The sequence below is a fragment of the Primulina eburnea genome, chromosome 4, assembly GCF_022965805.1.
Source record: "Primulina eburnea isolate SZY01 chromosome 4, ASM2296580v1, whole genome shotgun sequence".
Classification (NCBI taxonomy): Eukaryota; Viridiplantae; Streptophyta; class Magnoliopsida; order Lamiales; family Gesneriaceae; genus Primulina; species Primulina eburnea.
In genome coordinates, this window is record NC_133104.1 from 2,506,974 (window position 1) to 2,530,539 (window position 23,566).

General features: G+C 33.8%; 3 protein-coding genes across 6 annotated transcripts in view; 1 reads left to right on the top strand and 2 right to left on the bottom strand.

Moving 5' to 3' along the window:
- Window positions 1–2,359: 2,359 nt before the first annotated feature.
- Window positions 2,360–23,566, bottom strand: part of LOC140830595 (PLASMODESMATA CALLOSE-BINDING PROTEIN 2-like) — an 87,180-nt gene continuing 65,973 nt past the window's right edge. The window contains exons 1-4 of one of the 2 annotated variants that reach the window (XM_073193997.1): window positions 3,905–4,007; window positions 3,502–3,741; window positions 3,359–3,395; window positions 2,360–2,726 (exon numbers count right to left, since the gene is read on the bottom strand). In XM_073193997.1, the coding sequence (XP_073050098.1) occupies window positions 2,531–2,726; window positions 3,359–3,395; window positions 3,502–3,741; window positions 3,905–3,959 (528 nt within the window). In that variant the 5' untranslated portion in view covers window positions 3,960–4,007 and the 3' untranslated portion in view covers window positions 2,360–2,530. Of the gene's footprint in view, window positions 2,727–3,358; window positions 3,396–3,501; window positions 3,742–3,904; window positions 4,031–23,566 lie in introns of those variants that run through there. The other variant, XM_073193995.1, reaches the window with a different exon arrangement.
- On the top strand, window positions 11,057–14,477 carry LOC140830586 (uncharacterized). Of its 3 annotated transcripts, XM_073193978.1 has the most exons (7): window positions 11,057–11,310; window positions 11,347–11,439; window positions 11,514–11,586; window positions 11,891–11,929; window positions 12,726–12,777; window positions 12,856–12,925; window positions 14,228–14,477. In XM_073193978.1, the coding sequence occupies exons 1-7, from the start codon at window positions 11,257–11,259 to the stop codon at window positions 14,312–14,314; spliced, it is 468 nt and encodes a 155-aa protein (XP_073050079.1). In that variant the 5' UTR covers window positions 11,057–11,256; the 3' UTR covers window positions 14,315–14,477. The 3 variants fall into 3 exon arrangements, with proteins under 3 accessions (XP_073050079.1, XP_073050078.1, XP_073050081.1); XM_073193977.1 differs by having other exon boundaries at window positions 11,060–11,439; XM_073193980.1 differs by lacking the exon at window positions 11,891–11,929 and having other exon boundaries at window positions 11,065–11,439.
- LOC140830587 (probable methyltransferase PMT5) lies at window positions 16,616–22,084 on the bottom strand. The gene is made up of 9 exons (XM_073193981.1): window positions 21,942–22,084; window positions 20,817–21,755; window positions 20,525–20,660; window positions 20,068–20,308; window positions 18,855–19,080; window positions 18,612–18,766; window positions 18,198–18,501; window positions 17,470–17,602; window positions 16,616–17,317 (listed from the first exon to the last, which is right to left on the bottom strand). The coding sequence occupies exons 2-9, from the start codon at window positions 21,323–21,325 to the stop codon at window positions 17,168–17,170; spliced, it is 1,854 nt and encodes a 617-aa protein (XP_073050082.1). The 5' UTR covers window positions 21,326–21,755; window positions 21,942–22,084; the 3' UTR covers window positions 16,616–17,167.

Sequence of the window (23,566 nt, forward strand, 5' to 3'; positions counted from 1 at the left end):
GCATAATTTCCCATTGCCACTTTTGGCAAATACCTAATGTATATTAAAATTTTAATCCTTTTTATAAAATATACAATTGTACTGAAATACATTAATCTCAATTAAGCTTTTGTTTTATAATCTATACTTACCATAATTAAAGTTGATGAACGTAAGCAACTAATTTTTGTCAATATTGATATCTGGATCTAACTCAATTTCAAATGTTAGCTCAAATTAAAAAGATGATTGTTCAAGTCCATAAATGCAATACTCATGAACTCTATCTAATCGATACCCTTCAAGCTCAGAAATGAACAACTGGAGTGTGAAGATATTAACGGGTTGAGTAGTCCAACACATGACGATGAGTCTGAGCTCTGAAAGTTTGTTAAGACTAAGATTTGGACTTAACTCAATAAAAAAAAAACTAGCTCAAGGGTGAGGATTGTTCAAGTCCATATATACAACTCTCGGAAACTCTATCCAATCGATGTGAAACATCTTAACAATTTTGGTGTAGTAATATGTTTTTTAAAAAACAAAACAAATACTCATCTTTTTATAATATTTTATTTAATAAATTTGTAGCAAATCTATAATCAGGCTCAAACTTGAGCATAATTTAAACAAGTCATTGCTTTAGGTTCCATGTGACTTGGCGCAAAAAAAAAGAGGCATTAATATGTGTATATATTTTTTATTATTTAGCCTTTAGAACCCAAAATAAATCAAATTAAGCTCACTAAAACCTTGTTATAAATAATCTCTTATTCGCAAATTTCAACTGTCTTTTTCAAATTTCAATACTCAGAACTCTCCCTAGTTTGCACTTTGCCGTAGCCGATTTCGAAATATCAATGTTTGATTCAACATTCAAGTATAACTCTTCAACGGTCATCAAAATTTGAAGTTCGACACATTCTGCATGCATGGCTTGCACTGATATTTTAACAGATTTTTTTATCCAGTTTTTTGCTTATGAAAATTCTGTTGGATAAATGAATAATGAAGAGTGAGGAGTTGTAAAAGAAAGTGAGATGTCTTAATGTGACTTGTCCCACATTGAGAAATCACACGCGCGCTCGTCTCGTCTCGGGTCGGGTCGGCATGGTGCACGCACTCGGACAGAGCTAGGTGCGCCATATCCCACACGGATGCGCGCCTGTCGCTGGAACTGTTGCATGTTGGACATAAAAGGGCGTGCGGCTGCGCAGCTTCTCGTGCGGGCGCGCAGCGCATGCGACAGAATGCTGCGCGCGGCAGCGCTGATTCTGGAACAATGCGCGCAGCGCATGCAGACAGAATGCTGCGCGCGGCTGTGCGCGCAGCGCTGATTCTGGAACAATGCGCGTCCCTTGGTTCCAGATTTAAGTTGTTGTTTTTGTTCGTGAATCAAGACATCCAACATATCCAAAGTAATATCCACCTAACAAATTCTAGAATATTCTGGAGTGTTTTTTAATATTCTTACCATATAAATTGTTCGAATTGTTTTTGGGATTTTCCTATGGATGGATAGATGGATATCTTCGGAAAAATTAATATTATATTCTCGTATTAATTAATCATTAAAAACACTCGAATACATCTGGATATGGTTGTTTTTCAAAAACTTAGTTTGACCAAGATTATATTTTTTAAAATTTCCAAATTTCTACAGAGAAAAAATTTGGATGACTAGAAAACTTTGTTACGCTGTGCGCTGCGGAAAGGGTGAACTTAGAAAAACACAAACACACTTACTTCAGTAGCATTTGGAAATTTATTAGAGACAATTGTGCATTCATCAAGGCCCTATTAAATTATTAGTACGAGTATCTATCTATGTATATTTATAATAAAACGAGCCGTGTTTTGTGAGACAGATCTCTTATTTGGGTCATCCATGAAAAAATATTACTTTTTATGCTAAGAATATTAATTTTTATTGTGAATATCGGTGAGGTTGACCCGTCTCACAGATAAAGATTTGTGAGACCGTTTCACATGAGACTTACTCTTATATAAATTGAATAAAATAAAAATTTAATTATATTAAAAAAAATTCCTGAAATATATATAAATTACTAATCAAATATAATGTTTGCATTTTTTAATCATTTTTTGTTTTCATAAAAGGAGGAGTGTGAGTCTCATGTGAGACGGGTCAACCCTACCCATATTTACAATAAAATGTAATACTCTTAGCATAAAAAATAATACTTATTCATGGATGACCCAAATAAGATATTCGTCTCACAAATACGACCCGTGAGACCGTCTCACACAAGTTTTTGTCCAAGAAAGATATCATGGAGATGAATGTTCTTGGATAAAGACTTGGTCTATTTTTGAGATGGAGTATAATTACTCTAACAATATCACACTTAATAATATAAATAATAATAATAAATATACAAATCTGAAGATCTCATTAAATAATAAACAAATAATTTAAGACTTGGTCTATTTAATCTTCCCCAAGTCTTGCTTCCCCCTTTCCTCAATTTCTGAGGAATGCGATTAAACCCTCGTGCCAATGATATCATCTTGTCTTTCCTTAACATTTTCACATCAAGCCATAAAGGAAGAAAGTTGAAAAAAAGAATGGTAATAGCATAGAGGTCATAGTGCTTCGAGGCAGCTGTAGCGTTTTTCTAGCACTGCTGTCGAATCCGGAGCCACCTGGAGGCACTGTTAAGCCTGGAAACGTACCCGGGTTGGTGCCGTTGATAGTTGTAGGCGTTCCTCCGCCGCCGCCGGTGCTGCACAGGAATAGAGTAGAATCAAGATATATTGAATATCCAAAATGTCTGATTTAGTAAGCCTACTTTGTTAAAGAATAATAGAACCTACTTTGCACAAGAATAATACAAGTTGATATACTTTTAAAATATGGCATGTCATGAACAATGCCTAATAATCTGAGATGCAGAACATGTAGAATGGTGACAAATAAAGGGAAATATTAATCAATAAAGATCACATGTCTATTGATGTGTTTTATTTAGGTGTAGATCTGGAACCAAATGTATTTAAAACTCTCTTAAAATGGCAAATCGATCTTCCATTGCATACCTATAATGTCACGAACCAAACCTCAGAACCAGTGAGAAGTTTTCAAAATATTGGTACACAAGATTTTAACTTTCGGCATTGCCCATACAGTGGGCTAAACATCTATAGAGACGAGGACTCGGCTGGGATCAACGGTCTTGGACCACCATTGATATTCCAATGGTTGTGTTGCTCAGATCTTTACATTGGAATGAAGAATGACTTGTCCCAGTTTCACTGCATACTTTCCTTCTATTCCCATTCAACAACATTTCTTGATATAATGAAAAGAATATAACGACATACAACACTGCTATGTATAAAGAAAAGAACACCAAACCTTGGACTAGATTGATACACACATCCAGTAACAGCATCTGCAAATTATCAACAAAGCACAAACAATAGGACAAAAGTTGAGATTTTCTATGGTTTCAATGGCTAAAAAAGAAAGGACACTTTTGTGAGTGTATTGAGGCTTACTAGGGGCATTTGCAGTAACCGTGGCTGTGCCTGAAAAATCACAGCTCCCAGGAGTTTGGCCCTTCCTCTGGTAATAACTGTTAACAGCATAATTGCAGTGGTCCTTGACTGTGTTTGGGTTAAAACAAGCCCCATTTTGATGTATTCCTGAACAATCAGCTCCACTTCCACAAGCGTAATCTATATTTTTCTGGAGAATTGTATCATTCAACCCACTGTTGCAAACGCAATAAGCTGCATCTGTGAATCAAAAAGCTCACATTTTATCGGAAAATGCCAGGAAACTGTAGTAAAGGCCCAAGAAAATACATAAAGATTACATCTCTACAAACCCTTCAAGAAAGGCAAAAATGTATCAGTACAGATGACTAATAAATACACTACAAAAAAGCAAGATTCATACCTGAATGAATAGCCATGGCAAACAGAATCAATAAATACACTACAAAAACAGCCATTATTTTCAAGATCTTCAAGAATTTGAGAGAAAATCCGGTGAACAGAAAACTGTGCACTCAAGATGGACAACCTGCATTGGGACAGTATTATTATATGTTGGTTAATTAACATTGACAGTATGAGCTAATATTAAATAAAAATATATTTATTTATTTTATGTGTAATAAAAATCCAAAAGCTTTACGTGTACTCTCGACTTCATTGTCCTATGCATGTGTATGTGTGTTTCTCGAGCTTATTTTTATTCCCAACGGTCATAAACTCGTCGGCTTGATCAAATCATAACCCAGCTTGGTTAAGATGAAAGGGTTTAACTCTTCCATCTTGTTTAATTTGGATATACATAGTTATTTTTAATTGCTCTCTTCTTTAACTTCAACTATATGTTATTTTAGTGTTTCAAGACATCTTGCACCAAAAACATAACTAAAATACTGTATAATTTTTTTTTTTGGTTGATCGAAGACAGAAGAAAATTTAAAATTTGGGCCAGTGATCGTCTTCACCGCCGGTCACTGTTAATGCTACACGATACATGTATTGTTTATTTACTTATTGCGACATGAGACTTGATGCGAATGAGTCCATGATCGGCTCTGTGTGAATTTGAGATGGATGATTTTAAATGTTGTACCTTGTCTTGTATTTATCAATATTTAAGTTTGTTAAACATATCATAGAATTAGCTTTCTAAGAATTTTTGCAATATTTTTGTAAGTGAAACTGCCCACTGAATTATTGTATCAAAGAAGAGAGGCCCCCATCTAGGCAAGACTTTGCTCTTTGCAAAATTAATATCTGGTGTGGTTCAATGTATATTCAATGACCCACCAAATCCTGTCGTGAATATTAAATTTCGTCTTCAAGATTACATTTGGACTTTTACACAAAATATAAAATTTTCATTATTTTAGGGAAAAAATTAAGTAGGTGTTTATGTACTATTTGTTGAAAATTTGAATCAAATTAGAGTTTGAATAAAAATTATATTTCATGAATACGAGAGTGTTATTTAACTCTCTGCATTCTTGAGTTAGTTGTGGCTCATTATTGTAAAAGTGTCTTTTGATTTTAATTTCCACATTCTTGAGTTAATCGAAGACTTTTGGCTTTTCTTATTTTTGAGTTAATGGAAGATATTCAACTAATCTTCCATGACTATTGGTGTGCATTTTGGGGCTTATAAATATTGTATTCATTTCATCATTTCAGAGACATGTAAATGATTTTTACAAGCACTCAAGATCTATTTCAACCATTCTCGTGCATTTCATATTGTTAATTTACCATTTGGTCTCCGTTAAATTTCGGTGATAAAGTGAAGGTACGTTTTCAGTTCGCCGTAGTAGTGTCTCGTGCTAATTAAGTCACTGTCGGTTGTTTTGTTGTATCTTAGGAAACAGACGTCCAAGAAGATCCTCGAAGCACATACAAGAGGTGACGTGTCACGCCCCGAGCCCTGACCCGCGCCTGCGTGACTGCACAATGGGCCTCTATAGCAACTACTTCGTATTCGTCCTCACTTTACGAAAATTATTAACCCAAGTTGCTATAGAAGTCCATTGTAAGCTATTATAAACTCATTTTAAATCTTTGATTTTTTGATGTGGGACAAGGGTATCACAATCACCCCTCCTTCAGAACGCGACGTCCTCGTCGCGGCCTGACCACTCGATCCACCAGCACCGAGAATCTAGAGGTGGCTCCTACAGGTTCAAGAGGTGGCTCCCGTCATGTAGCACTTTACCCCGCAGGTTCAAGAGGTGGCTCCCATGCAAGTAGCACTTTGCCCCGCATAGCACTTATTTCTCGGTGTTCCATGCCGGTGACCGGCTCTGATACCATTCTGTCACGCCCCGAGTCCTAGCCCGCGCCTGCGTGACTGCACAATGGGCCTCTATAGCAACTACTTCGTATTCGTCCTCACTTTATGAAAATGATTAACCCAAGTTGCTATAGAAGCCCATTGTAAGCTATTATAAACTCATTTTAAATCTTTGATTTTTTTATGTGGGACAAGGGTATCACATGACGAATCTGTTTTAAAGACATTGTACTTCGTACATGTCTCGGTTTGGTTTACTTTAATCTTTGTTCTACTGTGTTTTTTTCACCATTTAGTTCACTGGTTTTTTACAAAAGTTTACTGTACTTTACCGTTCGATATAGTATACAACACTATTATGTCAATAATATATAAAAAGAACATTTGATAAACTGTTCTTTTAGTGGAGTTCGAGTTGGTATAATCACAGTCAATTTGAACTTAAAAAAGACCCTATTTGACTTAAAAACACGTGATATCTAACTCGTGATCATGCCTATTCTGACAACAGAATATGTCATTTTTTAAAAGTAAAACTGCAATAATATTTATGTTTATTTGTCTCTAGAATTTGGGTCTATATTGTCAAATTTCATTCTTGTTCCGCTATCTTTGTTATTTTTTACTTTAGTCTTTTTTCTACGTGACATTGTTGTGGCACCTACAAGACCCCAACATAACATTGATGTTTGAACATCTAACACATTTTTTTTGGTAGAAAATGATTAAATTGACAAAAAAATGAAAAAATACATAACTAAAATTGAAATTGAACGACATGAATAATCAAAATATCAAAAAAAAAATGCGTATCCGACTAAAATATCAGTTTGCCTTTTTTAAATTCAAGTTTGAACAAACCCGTGGAAAAGCCACAAGGATAATGGAATCTGGTGGCCTGATACAGACTGTGACGCACCAGCATTAAAAAATGGCTTCAAGGCTGTTGAAAACTGAATAAAGAACACAGTTAGTCTAAAGTACCATTCTTTTTCCCATGAGTATGTTTTTAAGTGTTATTGTACATTTCCTTTTCTTCTTCTTGGGAAACTTATTATCGATATAATGACGGAGAGCAATCAACAAAAGAAATCAAGAATTTAAAGGAAGAAGACATCATCGATTCTAAGTTGATCCGGACGCTAGTGCCTTGAAATACTAATACTAGGTTATAGGATGAAACTCACTGCACGTTTCGGTTAGCCCGACAGCCCTGCTTACCAGACAGTAAGAAACTCCAACTAGAAGATGAACGGCGGGAACAAAACTGCAAAAGAGGAAAAAATTTTGAACGGAGACCGTTAGGAAAATCTCTTAGCCAAGCACAACTTGGAAAATAATGTAGGGATTGAGAATCTCTTAATTTTAAGTATCATTTCTATAATTCATTGTTAAGTTGATTTGTGATTCAAACATTGCCCAACAACATTCTACTTATGATGACTTTCAATCACCAATCAATAGCTTACAGCTAGTTTTTCCCATGTTACCTTTTGGAGCTCAAGTCCATTAAGACTATTTAAGAGGTAAAGACCTGAAATTTTGCAACGGAAAGATCTTTATATGTCATGGGAAATTTCAGCTCATTTTGACACAACGTTTTCGAGTTTCATGCAATCATAATCTTGAAATTTTGAATAATGATCATTTTCTCCCTCATTATTGACAATTTATCATCATTTTTATGACTAATTTAAACCACAATAAATTAATCATTAAACTACTTATATTAAGAGCAAAATAATGATAATTAATATGAGGTTAATGGTCATGAATATGTGTCATTAAGATGAGGTTAATGACCATGAATATGTGTTTTAAATATAAGGTTAATGGTCATTAAGAGGATGTTAATGACCATGAATAATGACATTTAAGATGAAATAAATGACACTGAATAGGGTGATCATTTACCTTATCCTTGGAGGTCTATAAATAGGAGCTTTGGTTTAGTGTAAAATGGCACCAAAATCCTCACAAATCACTCATAAGTCTCAACCACTTCAAGCAAAGAGAAGAGGCTACATTCGGCCATTGTATTGCTGTCAAAGTGCTGCCCGTGTTTGACCCAAGTTTTACCCAAGTATCGGTTAAATTCGAATCGTACATTTGAACCAAGAGTAAGTGAGATTTTGCTATGTATTTCTTTGTAACTTAAACTTTGTATAAGTGTTTCATGACATGCGTCTATGTGTGTCAAATCATTTTCGGAAAATGCTATTATATATTTTATAAAATCTCGATCGATGTAAGATATGTTCTTCTATTTCCGATGTTCTTTGATTATGCTGAGTTCATTAAAAAATTCCGATAAGTGTTGTTTGATACATCTGATTCTGTGGTGCACTTTTATGATTCGAGTGAGATATGGAACAAAGATTGTAAATTAATATGGCCCCCATCAGTGTGTATAAAACTGTGTTGTGACCTCCATCAGTGGGTATAAAACCGTGTTCTGTGTGGCCCTCATCAGTGGGTATAAAACTGTGTTCTGGCCTTACCTCTTAGAGGATTAACATATGTGGGACAATTTGACCATGGAAAACGAGATGAATAACAGTGTTTTCGTTTGTTCTGATTCGTTCTGTTCTGAATTTCCTGATAATCTCTGTTTCGCATTTCGATTCCGATTCTGATATGATATGAGATACTACGTTTTGAAAATCAGTTTGCAATATGGGTTTTAAATTATATTTATATGTATTTGTGGTAATCGATCGGCCCCATTTGCTGAGTGTTTCCCAAAACACTCACCTCTTACATTTCTCCCTAGATAAAAATGAATATCAAATAGACGAGGATGAATAAGACATGCTTTGGAGTTGGTGATGAAGTTTCGAGATATGAAGATTTCTCGCTTATATTCTTCCTAAGTTTCAATTCAAGTTGTACAACCTTTCCACACATTTTATTTTGTTTTGGAATTTATCACTGTAAGACAAGATTATTTTGAGTTAATTATGAAATAAACTGGTTTTGGTTTATACTGAACTACGAGGCTTGTTGTTTGACGATTATGTGATTGTTGAATAACGCTGGTGTCGACTAACCCCAGTCTCGGGGCGTGACATTAAAGTGGTATCAGAGCCGCCAAGTTCATAATCCGGCTGGGGATTTCGATAGACAAAAGTTGGCAAAGTCAAATTTTGGCAAAAAATCGCGCCCTCCTATCCAAATCATTCTGATACTTCACACTCATCTCCGTTTGTTTAAATCATGAAATTCAAGATGTCGCCATAAGTTGGATGGTTTATTATTCCGTATAGAATCTCGAAACTCACTCTTGACACTGCTTTCAATATATGCAAAACTATCACTTCTTTTTAGGGAAAAATCCAACGTAAGATTTTGTTCGACCCATTTATTTTACTTGTCCGATGTTAATTTTTCTATTACTTTGATTCTAATCATTTCCATTCAATATGGCTACCCTCGTGCTTGTGCTCAAGCCGCTATTCGCATGAGTCAACTAACCATCGACAACCAAACTCGTGAGATTGTTACCCTAAAGGCTCAACTAGCTAGGGAGAAGCAAGAGAAACAAGAGCTCATAGAAACCAAAACACTACTTCTGGCTGATGTACATCACCTCACCCAGAAAGCAAGCTCACCCTTAACCCGCATAGTTCATCTCATGTGATACGACTAGTCGCCCTTAAATGCGAGTTGATGGAGAGACTGAGAAAGCACTTGCTGACTGTGTTCGTCACTAGCATGAAGGTAAAGACCTGAAATTTTGCAACGGAAAGACCTTTATATGTCATTGGAAATTTCAGCTCATTTTGGCACAACGTTTTCGAGTTCCATGCAATCATAATCTTGAAAATTTGAGTAATCATTTCTCCCATCATTATTGACAATTTATCATCATTTAATGACTAATTTAAACCACAATAAATTAATCATTAAACTACCTATATTAAGAGCAAAATAATGATAATTAATATGAGGTTAATGGTCATGAATATGTGTCATTAAGAGGAGGTTAATGACCATGAATATGTGTTTTAAATATACGGTTAATGGTCATTAAGAGTATGTTATTGACCATGAATAATGATATTTAAATGACATTGAATAGGGTGATCATTTATCTTATCCTTGGAGACCTATAAATAAGAGCTTGGTTTAGTGTAAAATGGCACCAAAATCCTCACAAATCACTCATAAATCTCAACCACTTCAAGCAAAGAGAAGAGGCTACATTCGACCATTGTATTGCTGTCAAAGTGCTGTCCGTGTTCGAACCAAGTTTTACCCAAGTATCGGTTAAGTTCGAATCGTACATTTGAACCAAGGGTAAGTGGGCTTTTGCTATGTATTTCTTTGTAACTTAAACTTTGTATAAGTGTTTCATGACATGTGTCTATGTGTGTCAAATCATTTTCGGAAAATGCTATTATATATTTTATAAAATCTCGATCGATGTACGATAAGTTCTTCTATTTCCGATGTTATTTGATTATGCTGAGTTCATTCAAAAATCCGATAAGTGTTGTTTGATACATCTGATTCTGTGATGAAATTTTACGATTCGAGTGGGATATGGAATGACGATTGTAAATTATATATGGCCCCCATCAGTGGGTATAAAACTGTGTTCTAGCCTCCATCAGTGTGTATAAAATTGTGTTCTATCTGGCTCCCATTAGTGAGTATAAAACTGTGTTTTGGCCTCACCCCTTAGAGGACTAACATATGAGAGACAATTTGATCATGGAAAACGAGATGAATAACAGTGTTTTCGTTTGTTCTGATTCGTTCTGTTCTGAATTTCCTGATAATCTCTGTTTCGCATTTCGATTCTGATTCTGATCTGATATGAGATACTACGTTTTGAAAATCAGTTTGCAATATGGGTTTTAAATTATATTTATAGGTATTTGTGGTAATCGGTCGGCCCCCACTTGCTGAGTGTTTCCCAGAACACTTACCCCTTACATTTCTCTCCAGATAAGAATGAAGATCAAGTAGACGATGATGAATAAGACATGCTTTGGAGTTGTGATGAAGTTTCGAGATATGAAGATTTCTCGCTTATGTTCTTCCTAAATTCTGATTCAAGTTGTACAGCGCTTCTGCAGTGAATATGATAATGCGGTTTAAATTCAATTTATTTTTTTTAGGAAATAAATTGTGTTTAAATAATGCCATGAAAAATGATTTTTTTAAAAAATAAATTGATTAGAAATTAAAGTAGAAATTCAAAAACCAAGAATTCTATTTTTATTAAATTTGTAAAAATAGTACTTGAGCCCAGTTCGGAATTCAGATACCGGCCCATCCATGCATCATTTCATGGCAGTCTCTTAACTGTGATCGCTCGACACACTGTAAAAACCCTAATTTAAACCTCGAAATCCCAAATTAAAACAAGTTCAAATCAACCAATCGACCTCACTCCAATGCAATCAAACGAAATCCTATCTGAGATTGAATTTTATTGTTGAAATCTTTTGTGGGGGTGGGGGATGGGGCAAATCACTAATGGCAGATCTAAGAAGGAAGTAAAGAAAGAAGAAGAGGTAGAGGTAGAGGTAGAGGAAGAGGAAGAAGAAGAGGAAGAGGGAGACGAAGGGGACGAGGAACAGGAAGAACAAGATGGGCTCTCCGTACATTCTCCTTGCAAAATTTCTAGCTCCGCACTTCGCAAGGTGACTGATATTTTCATTATCCGCGCGTAAAATCTAAAAATTTCAGTTCGTTATTGTGATCTATTTATTTTCAGGAGAATACAGAGGTAGAATTGGAGCTGAGATTATTAGAAGCTCTGGAAATCTATCCTCCCGCTAAACTTCGAGGTGTGTTTTAATTTCTTCTTTATTTTTTTTCGTTGCTTAAATTTTGCATTCTGTGTTACATATCTGTAAATTTTGATTCGATCGTGGATGATTGCTCTTCTATTTGTTCAGGCGATTGAGAACTTCTAGATGAAATGGCTGCTTGTCGTGAAATTTATTTTAGTTTAAATAGTGTTTCCCATTTGGGGTGAAATAATTTTCTGAAAGAGCTAAAACCCCGAAGTGTTTTTTTTATATCTGTAGGCTGTAGCTAGCTACGACCCCGTGTAATGAGCTAAAAATTTATATGTTGTGAAATTTACAGGTAAAAATCTCTGGACAACAATTTTTTTTGTCATCCACGGTAAGCACATATAGGTGAAATTATATGGAAAACTTTAGGGTTCAAAGTTGAAAACAATATTTGAAATTTTTAAGATGCTATAAACAAGGCAAAAAACCATTTATGTTTTTATTATGTTCAAAATACCGTTTTTGAATAGGGCACTTTCAGCATTATTTTATATATGACCGCTCAAAGGACGCGTTCACCACAGAAATTGTCGGCATGGGGGTTAAACTGCATTGAGGTTTTTTTTGCTTTTTAATTTTTTGAAGGATGGCTTTATCTACAAATTTAACAGCACTAGAGTATTTACATTGAGGGTTTTTAGCTTATTAATTTTTTGAAGGAAGGCTTTATCTACAAATTTAACAGTATTGGAGTATTTAGCTCATTATTTTTTCGTAGGGGGTTTCAGTTTCAAATTGGAAATAGAGGAAGTTTTAGCATATTGATGTTTCTTTCAAGGGGAGTTTTAGCAGATTTTAGAGAAGCACATTGGTTGTTTTTTCAAGTTACCCTATTTTTATCATCTCTTACAAGCTGGAATTAACCATTAGTGGTGTGCCATCTTGGTTTGCCAAAGATACTACATAGTTTAAACCTCCTAAATTAAATACATTTTGTAATTTGGTTGTTTATTCATATTGAATAAATTATTCGAATGTTATAATGAGAATAGTTTATACTTAGCGAATTTGGCCAATTTCCCCTCTTTGAGTTGGAAAAAAATCTTAGCATAAAAGCTGTGTAGATTTTGGAAGTAGATATTTTATTTAATAGTAGTTTCTGATGAAATATTTATTGTGTATAACAGGTGTGCATAGGCACTTCGTACTTTACGGTCTAACAGAGTATATGCGCCGAAGGTTATGTTATGCCATCTTGGCTTTCCTTTTGCTCTTACCTTGATCATCATGTTGAAGCTTTGATCTTACGACTTGCAGTTTCAATCGACCCTTTACTGCAGAAGATGTACTTAAGTTGCTTGATCGCTTTTACAACTTGGAAATGGTGGTATGTTCCTTCCTCCTCATCCTCTCTTCAACTATTTATGTACACAAAAAAAAGGATATACCGAAATAATTAAGTGCTGTTTTCAAAAAAATTTCTATAAAACTTTTCTGGGTTTTACTCGATGCTCAAACATGATAAAGCAGATGAGACACAAGAATGCAAATGAGTATGGAGTGCAAGAAGTTGAGATTGAAGAATTAGATTTATCTTTACCCAAATAGGATATCAGAATTATATATTTGCATCCTAGTAGCTTTAGAGCTAGTGGTGGGCAATCAGATCGGGTTACTCAAACTCGATCTGGTGCATTTTTCAGGTAAATCGAGTAATTCGTCGGGTTTGGGTAGAAAATGTCTACCCGAGAACCTGAATTATTTTTTTCTAATTTTTTTAATATCGATTTGTTTTTGAATGACACAGAAAGAGTGAATGTCTACTTTTTTTTTTATCGTAACTCGTAAGTAACCTTGCAACCCCATTGAACATAGATGACAAATGTCTCATGCCTCCTCCCTACAGACTATAACCGAATTGAAGCACTGGTCAAATAAACAAAACCTACAAAGCTAAATGCAGTTTAAATAGTGATTCAAATTAAGCAGGGCCGGAGAAATGTATATCTGTTTCTAATTAGTCTGTTCGATGTCTCGATTTACTTTTTTTTTCTGGAATAAATATTTGTTAATTATTACCACTTATTCTAAATAGTTTCAACTATGGATTTTTCTTGTTTAATTTGGTGTAGTCTAATTATTTTAATAAGCCTATTTTTTCTTGATAAGTTTTTCTATAGCCACAAAATAAGAAAAGCTAAGTTTTTTAAAAAAAATGAATACCTGAAACCAACACTGTTGGATACCCGACTAGTCGCGTAGTTACCAGAGTCGAGTCGAGTCGGGTAGTAAAAACAATCGGGTACCCGATCCGAACTACCCGAAACCTGAGCCCACCCCTATTTACAGCTACAGCTTTTTTTTTTCTTTTTTTTTTTGTATTATACAGCATGTAGATCATATAGTCGAGGGTGCTGTTTTACTCTAACCTCATGTCTGCTGAGCAATTGCATTTGTGAATAGGTAATAGATTTCAAATTGGTACACAATGTTAAACCACAGTTCATCCTTAAAGAAGTTCAGCATCAAGAATATAAATCATGGAAGTAAACACAAAATGTATGATTGTGTATATTTTTCCTTGACAGGGATAGTAACATCTTGAGTTATCAGAAATCACCATTCTTTTCCTTTAGTACTTTGGATGATTTATTATCGTTACATCTGGTTTCCTTATTGTCGCATTCAGAAACCAGATGATGAAGACACCGAGTTTCTGACTCAGGAAGAAGAGTTCCGCTTGCCGCAAAGTTATTTCGTAAAGGAAGAATCATGAATCTGATAAATTCGATTAACATCTTTTTTGTTGGGCTGTTGTTAATATATCATGCATTCGCTGTATGTGATCGGCATTTTAGTATGCACTAGCATTGTATTATCATCTGATGTTCAATGGTTACATTCGTGAAGTCTCACCAAAATTCACTATTTTTAGCTTCCACATTTGGGTCTTAATTCGGAAATTGGTTTTACGAAGTGAAGCAGAAAACATGTACATCAAAGTACGAATGCATGCACACTTCAAATGGAAGCTGAAGAGGCACATATATACGGGAGAGTCTATGCTCCTCCCGGAGCTTTACTCCCCCGTCTCATAAATTGACATGTATCTTTTTTTATATATTCTTCTTCTTCATTCCTCTCTCATTTTCTTTTTTCGTTTTTCCCCTGCTTAATCTTGATTTGTCATTTTTTTAAGACTCATTTCATTATTATTTATTTTATTAATATTTCATACTAGTAACCATAATATCCCTGATAATGATCTCAAAAAAAAATACATCATAATAAACTTTAAAAATTTCAATGAATTTACATTTACTAGAAAAAAAATTCTAACTCATCAAAAATTTTATGAGTTATAACTATCCACAAATAATGGTCATCGTTTCTTTCAAATTTTATAATTTGTTTATTAAAATTCAGAATTTTAGAATCAGATATTTTAAAATTAATATTGATAATATATTTGTATTCATTAATACTACACGAAATTACAAATTTATTTAATTTCAATTCTATTTAATTTTTCTGAGCGAAATTTATGTAAGTTTTCTTTTGTGTTTATATATGTTTTACTTTCATTTTTAAAATAAAATTTAATTTATTTAAAACATTCTTATTTGGAACAAAAACTAATTTTTGAGTATCAAAAAAATACTTAATTATGTGGGATCCAAAACTAGTCTAACTTCATCCAAAAAAAAAATTATCACTCCTAAATTATTCTTATTATTTTTAAACTTATCCTCTTATTTTAAAGGAGTAAAAATTAATATTGATTTTTAAAATTATTTAAAAAAATTCATAATTTTATTTTATTTCTTTAAATTATACCTTCTTAATAATAATTGTTTTCAATTTAGTTTAGATAATTAAAAATAAAAATATATGAAGAATTTCTTGGAATATTTAAATTCTAGCATTTAGATTTTGAAAATTTTAATTAATATATATAGTAATGTTAATGGTCAAAGAATGATAAAAAAAAATATGATTAGAAGTAAGAGTGAATAATAAAATTAGATTCTTAAAAAAACAAAATTATAAAAAGAGGAGAAAATGAGAAAAAACAAAAAGGTTAGGTGAAATAGATAAATAAGAAAAGAAAGAAAAAGAATATAGAATTACAACAGAAAGAAAATATAAAAAATAAAGAAAAATATAATAAAATAAGACACGTGTTCATTGTTAATGGAAGATGGAGTAAAGCTCCAGGAGGAACATAGACTCTCCCCATATATGCATACCATCCTACCCACGAGCGTAGAATGCGAGGACAATTTAAACTGAGCTAATTTTAAGTTTAACTACCGTGAAGGATTTCTATCCATGGGTTCATTAAATTGGCAAAAACTTGTGAGTCTTACAGGTCGTATTTTGTGAGACAGATCTCTTATCTGGATCATCCATGAAAAAGAATTAATTTTTATGCTAAGAATATTACTTTTTATTGTGAATATCGGTAAGGTTGATTCGTTTCACAGATAAAGATTCGAGAGACCATCTCACAAGAGACCTACTTCATTAAATTATAATTAATCTTGCATTTTAGCATAACTACATGCACAAGCCCTATAATGCAAGCCAAATAAGATCAAACCCTGGTTTAAGTGTATCTATTTTATTATTATATTATAAATATTTGCATCGTAATGCTAACTAAATCTTCAAACCAAATTTTTCGAAAATATAATTTTCCCAAATTACCTTATGTTTAAAAGAAAACAAGATATACAAAATTGAGATCCAAACATTAAGTTTGATTAGAAAACTTATTCTAGCATAATTTTATTTTCCAAAGATTTATTAAACATAAAATCATATTTTATATTCAAATTTAATCTACACAAATCGTGTGACATGAATTACAGGTAAAATTATACGTCAAGAGACATGAAAATTTGATGAATGCACAGCACAACGTTGCCAAAAAGCTTTCTAATTTAGTCTGGTTTAACTTAGAATATCATCTTTAAAACCACATAAAAAAATTCCTCCTTTTTAAAGGGAAAAACACTACATACAAACATTAAGCAATGTTCCCTTCTCTACTCTTTTAACAGGAGATACATACCAAGCCAATTGTAATAATATATATTTTCATAAACCAAAGGTCCTAAGGTATGAGAACAAATGAATAGCAACTGAAGAATTTACTATACTTTTGAGTTGTGGCCTTCACATAATCTCTCTCACTCTGTGACTTGCAGTTGCACCCACCAAATAGTCCAAAAACAGCAGAATTTTAGGAAAAATATAATTCAATTACAAAAATCAGTCAAATGATTATGAAAACCAAAAAGATCAAATGGTTCAAAGAATTGATACTCTTCACTTTTGGAAGTGGAAAATAAAATCTTCTTTTTCTTGAACAGGCTACTTCTTAGCGGACGTTCATCTAATCTACAATGTCCAAAATTTCTGAAGCCATCTTCTTAAAGACATAATTCGTGTAGGAAATAATGAGGTTGAATTTGTTACGAAAACTCTTGAGATTGAAATGCATAGAAAACTTATACACAGAACGATTGATCGGCCCTATATCCAACATGTGAAAGATTTACCAGATTTAAAAATACTGGACTGCCTTGCGGATGATGAGAACTGAGAACTTTTGAGACTTGGATCATTTTCTCAGAAATGGTTTCTGGCATACTAGTAACCTTTGGTCACTGCCGTTTTGAAGATCAATCACCCGAGCTTCCCAACTGAGTTGGGTAACAAGAATACGTGCACTCTCTATAGGACCAATCTTATCAGAAATAATAACCCATCCCTGCCAACAAGACCAGTCATGAATATCAAATTTGAGAGCAGAGACTATCTATAGAGCACCGATGGGCATTTCAAAAAACGATCATGAGCTTTAATCAAGAATACGATATGATCATGAAAACCAAGTTTAAAAGCCAGTGTCTTGGACAGTACCTCAGGCCGGAGAATACGGTCCATCTCGAAAATTAAATCAACCACACTGCACCTTTCTGAAGCAAGGTGGGAAAAGAGTCCATTGGCGTGAAGCATGTCATATGTTCTGGGGTAGGTAGGGAAAGGTTCACACCTGTATCGTAAGATATGTAACTGAACGCTCGATGAATATGATTGCAGAAAACAGAAAGTAGCTATACTTCAAGCAGAAAGAAAATTTAGGGGGAAGACAGGAAGCTCAATTGAAGTAATAATTTCCATTATAGACTTAGCATCTGACTTTAAGAGATTGAAAAACAAAGAAGAACATCACACTGAAATATAATTGGGTTAAGAATAGTTCCTGAGTGTAGTGACATTCAAACTGTCGCTTAGAGAATATTTTTCCTTAAAAGGAAGGAGCTTCTCAATTTGGGTTTATTGAAGTTATGGAGAATACACTGTGTATTTTACCAATTGTGAAGGGATTCGACATACCAAGTACCAAAATTCCCACCCCACCACGACTTCAAAAATCAACCTTGCTGAGCATTTACCAAATAGAGAAGAAGATGATGTTCTATAAAACTTCATTCGATAATAGGACATACAATTCCATGTTAAGACACATGATGTCAAAAGAAAATGCAAGACAGAAACATGAAATAAAGTTCAATAGGAATCCAATTATTTAATTTGTATTTCCAAAATAAAAAGCAGTGAAGGCAATTTCAGAACTAACATCATACCAGTTATGGAAGACACCGGTAAAACCTTGATCAAAAATCAAAGGAAGTGTATTAGGTTCGCCTATGGGCACAACATTCATCACCCACGCAGACTTCCTGGCTTCCACTAGGGCAGCATTGAAGCCTCCATAATGAGCACTCATGTCCATCACGTTCCTAACCATATTGTAAGGAGGCATTGGATCTTCATCACCAGGCCTCTTTGGATGGTCAGAGAAAATCAAGGGGGAAAGCAATGACCAATAATTTCTTAAGGTAGATCTCCAGAACTCCAAATTCTCAGAGAAATCTTCAGGAATAATTCCTATAAGCAGATAGAATGATAAACTGATTGTTTGAAAGAATAGGGTGATGAACTGAAACGAAACTAATATAGTCATGCACCCCATATGGAATTCAAATACTACCACTTACTGTGAACTTCAAGTTCAGCAGAGCTCAGAGATCCAGAAAATCTCTTCTTAATTGGGATCCAATGCTTGCTGGTAGTACCACTTATACACTGCGCAAGTGGTCTGTAATATGATTGGTCATCATCTCCATTACAAAGAGGAATGCTGTCCTGCTTCCTAAAATTAAGAACCAAAAGCATAAGAAGAGGAAATTTTGATAGAATGAGAGCAGGTGGAAAGATCAAGAAGAAGAAATGGATCTCACCTAGAAGTGTAGCATTGAGTATCTGAAGTTTTCTGCCAGATGAAAGTCTCCTCTTGCTCTGCCAAAAGATTCCAACAAAGTTTCTGGGTGAATTCTTCCAAAGGAGTTATATAACTTCCTTTCTTTGAGCCAACAGCACTTCCTTGATGCCTGCTTGTGGGCGATGTTAAAACAAAGTAACCTCCAGGTTTGAGTACTCTGTCAACTTCAATCAGAAACATCCCATCTACCAGACAAAACTCGTCATAAGTGGAAGAAGTCAAACAAAAAAATTAATTTTTTGAAACCATCTCTATAACTAAAGTATCACACCAACCGCTTTTACTCATAACTTGACCCCACAACCACCCCCCACAACCAACAAAAGAGGGAAAAACTACAGTAAAATAATATTAATAAGCGATTGCAATGCATAAATAAGATAACCAAGACCTTTGATTTTGGGGACTATTTGCCATGAACTTAGTTCAGGAAGCAAAAATTTAACTTTTTTAGTTTACTATATAGAACATGTATAGCTACAACAGAAAAAGATAAAGATTATTGCAAAATTTAGTCGTTAAAAAGACTAGATTTTATCTACACAAAAAGAATATCAAACATAAGCCCGCGATTTAGTAAGGTACGTTCAGACAAAGTAAACTGACTCCTATTTATTCGAAAAGGCTCGACAAAATCTTCATTATAGCATTCACTAAAGAGATGCTATGTAATTCAGATAACGTTAATCATCGACTTGTTATGAGATCATGAAACATCTGTTGATACCTCCCTAGAGACCAACATAACTAGTGAATGCATGTAACATGTAAATTTACCTTTTTGTATCCATGAGCCTATTAAATAAACTGATTATAGCAATCAGATTGAACTTGTATTAATGATTTATCAAGTTTAATCAGCATACATCTTTGCTATTAACTTTTATAAGAAAATATTTAAAATGTGGCTTGAAACAGCCCTCCATCAAAATTCAAAACTAAACCCCCAGTATTGTAACATAAATGATAATATCTTGATATTTTGGTTCACCCACAGAACTTTTTTTAAACAATCCTCACTTAAGTTGAGATTTACATTCTTTTAGAGTGTTAAATAGCTGAGAAAAGAATATTAAAAATAACCCAGATGGCAATCCTTAGCAAAAGTATAACTGAATAATGCATGATATAAAGAGGAATGATAGCATCAGTATACCAAACTATAAAAATACCTTTGTCATCCCAGATAATTCCACACTGAGTACAGTGGACCATGTCATATGACAAGGATGGAAATGGTAGTTGTTTTGAGATAAAGCTGCTGATGATTGCTGGGAGACCTCTCTCAAGAGCTAGCTGAACTTGGCTACCAGATGATTCATATGCTGCGATGCAAACAGCCATTAACTTAAGTGAGAGTAAATGAGCGTCCAAGCTACCAAACCCACAGCCAACATCTAGTACATTGTGCACCTGGAATTCAGTAGGACAAAGATGAATAACTGCAAATACTTCGTATGTAAAAGATGAATATATGCCAATTCTGCAAAGAACAACAAACTATAAACTAAATATACTTTCTGGTACAGTTCTAATAAAAAATACCTACATTTACGAAGAAAAAACCTGGTATAGTTTGATAACAAAATGGAAGCGAAAATAAAGCAATGCACAGTACAGTAAACTTACACCAGCTTCATGAAATTCACTATCACTCCCCAATCCTATCATCTCAGCAATCATGTGAGAATAATCTTTGACACCATCGACAATCACCTCATCATCAGAGTGAAAAGAAATCTGATTCTCTTCCAGCAACATCAGCCTATAGAAGTTTCAAAGGTAAATCATACTGAAATAAATTAAAACATTAGAGTTTACATCATAAGAGGTATTAACAAATGCCATATATTAATGCTCACTAAATAATCCAACATAACTTGAGAGTTGAATCCCGCATTTTCAGTTAAGATTAAACTACCTTTTTGTCATGCTTCCAGATGAGAGGAATTGGTCCTTCGTCAGCTTCACATTCCCGCTCCATATAACATCCCTACCACTTGGCCAAGTCAAGGGAATCTTATAATCCTTCGGGGGGCGAACCAGACACTGTTGTTGATCGCGAGATATTTCACAGTGACGGTCAAACTCCTCCCCACCGTTAAAACCAGCTAGTAAATTAGCAGAGACATTGTAGCAAGGCACATAATTCTCTTTATCCTTGCCACAAAAATCAACATCCTTTACATGGTTAGGTCCTAGATATTTTAATTCCAAATAGTCGCTCAATGCTTGTTCTTTCACTCTTCTATAATTCAAATAAATTTCTCGTCTCACAGAGGCAGTCACCGAGTCAAAAGTAGTAGAGGAAGAAGAAGATCCCAATAGTGCAATCAAAACAAAGACACCAACTACCGTCAAAAGCAACCAGTTGATAGGCGGTCTAGAGCCTAAAATCAAAGATAGTTTGCTGTACCAAGAGCTTCTCATGTCAAATTTCTGCAATCCTCTTCAAACTACACACGCAAAAGACAAGATCTGTAACAGCTATTGCTCCAACATCAATCTATCAGACTCCGAAAACCGTAGCCAATTGTCAGATAAAGTTTCTGTTGTGTATGACATGGTCCAGACTCCAAACTATCTCAGCTGGCACCAGACTAAATCCGCACCAAAGCATCCGCTGAACCACGCAACAAACCGTCTCCAAATCAAATCCCAGGTCAGGGCAACCAAATTAAGATCCCAAATAGCTGCCTTTCAAGCCAATACTAACACGTAGAAGCCGCCACACTGCATCATATATCCTCCACAATACTCTCCAACAACAAAGCCGAATCCAAATTATCAAAGCAAACTCCTTTCCTAAAATAAATCAATCGGCAAATGAAACAAACACGTCCACCAGATCAAATCAAACCTGCAAAACATCCGCGAGATGTAAGGAAAATCAACAGTAATACTCCAAAAAAATGCAAATCTCACGTACAAAAAAATAACTCAGAAGTCAGATCTCAAACTCAGATCAGATCCAAGACACATTACAACACCACACCCAGCAATATCACCAAACAGAAAAAATGTCATAATTAGGGCTTTTGCTTACCAGCAGTTGAAGTGTGTTGAGCGTAGATGGTTAAGCGGAGCTTGGATTCGCCATTGACGTTGAGAGGTAAAAAGGCTCAGCTTCTCGAAGCGTGGATTCTCTATAATTGGGAAGAAAACATATAATATATATATATATATATATATATATATATATATATATATATATTTATATTGCTTGGAATTATTTAGAGATGCGTGAATTGGATCCAATTGCGTTGGCTCGCACTTTGAGAAAAGAGAAAATCTTGTCTCTTTTATTTTTAAAGCTGGAATACTCTGTCGCCCTACAGTTATTATATTTAGTTTAATTAATCAAATATATCAAAATTATATATTCAATAATAAATATTATTTTATATAAAATAATACAAAATTCTAAAATCATAAGAAGGTCAAATTTCGAACTTTATGCACTTAAGCGAGTCTAGTATAGTCCGAGAATAAGGATGAAAAATATTTTAGTTTTTTATTATATCAAATAATTAATATATTAAATAATACATAAACATACAAATGTGAAGAATAAATCCATAAATTTTCAAGTTATAGATCCAATTATGAAAAATAAACGAAATTTAAAAATAAACCATGCAAGCCCTTATTCATGTACCGCAAACTATGATGCACTTGTAATTCGAAAATAATCATAAATTCTATTGGAAATTTTCTAAAAAAATTATAAACTGATGATAGTAGGATCGATACTAGTTATGTCAAAAAAGGTCATGCCGCCTCGTCCTGTCCAACCATTACGGTATGGGCCAGGGCGCTCTCCTATATTGACGGGTTGGAAAAACATCAATCTAATCCGTAACATATGTGGGTTAAGCGGACCAACCTGTCAAAATTTTAAAATATACGTAAATTATTATAGAAAATATAAATTTTTCGAAATTCAACCATAATGAATGCATAAATCATTATATATAACCAGCGTCTTTTTGTATATGTTGTGTGCTTGTACAGTTTTTTTTATTAATTTGATCTATCATAATTATAAAAATTAGTGACTAACCATACTCATTTTGAAATAATTACATATTAAAAGTTGATTTGATTATATTTACAAGATAGAGACATACCGTGATCGTGAAATTTAATTATAGAATGACCTGTAATTTCAAAATAATGAATTAAAAAACAGAGAACACAAAATATATTAAATGTAACATTTTGTTAAATAGATGCCCTATTCACTTAGCTATAGACATTTTGCATTAAAAATTTAAAATTTTATTAATATATTGATGTAAAGACAATTTAAAAATATTTAAAAAGTCTTAACAAAAGTATTCACTCCATCTCTTTATTGTATAATCATGTATCGTTCTATTTTTTCCTTTAAATTATTGTATGTCACCACCTTGGCACGTCGTTTTCCTGCGTCATAGCCTGCAAAGACAAGCAAAAGTTATATAGTATTATATTTATAATCTTCTTATACATTAATCTTTCTATATATTTTATACAAACTATTTTTTAAAGCAGTTTATTTATTTATTTTTAACTATGTCGTTTAATTTATTTCAGTTTTTTTATTAGAATAAAAAGCCCTAATTTTTTTTTTTATCTTCTATTAGAATTCTTGATTTTTCCCCAAGTCAAGTACAAAAACTGATCCAA

Bases quoted from the DNA above. Each gene is read 5' to 3' on its own strand.
- LOC140830586 (XM_073193977.1), top strand. From the start codon at position 11,257: ATGGGGCAAATCACTAATGGCAGATCTAAGAAGGAAGTAAAGAAAGAA. The intron at 11,587-11,890 runs GTGTGTTTTAAT...TGAAATTTACAG, and splicing joins TCCTCCCGCTAAACTTCGAG to GTAAAAATCTCTGGACAACA. The intron at 11,930-12,725 runs GTAAGCACATAT...TGTGTATAACAG, and splicing joins AATTTTTTTTGTCATCCACG to GTGTGCATAGGCACTTCGTA.
- LOC140830587 (XM_073193981.1), bottom strand. From the start codon at position 21,325: ATGAGAAGCTCTTGGTACAGCAAACTATCTTTGATTTTAGGCTCTAGA. The intron at 20,661-20,816 runs GTAGTTTAATCT...AAACTTCTATAG, and splicing joins TCTGGAAGCATGACAAAAAG to GCTGATGTTGCTGGAAGAGA. The intron at 17,318-17,469 runs GTACTGTCCAAG...TCTTGTTGGCAG, and splicing joins ACCGTATTCTCCGGCCTGAG to GGATGGGTTATTATTTCTGA.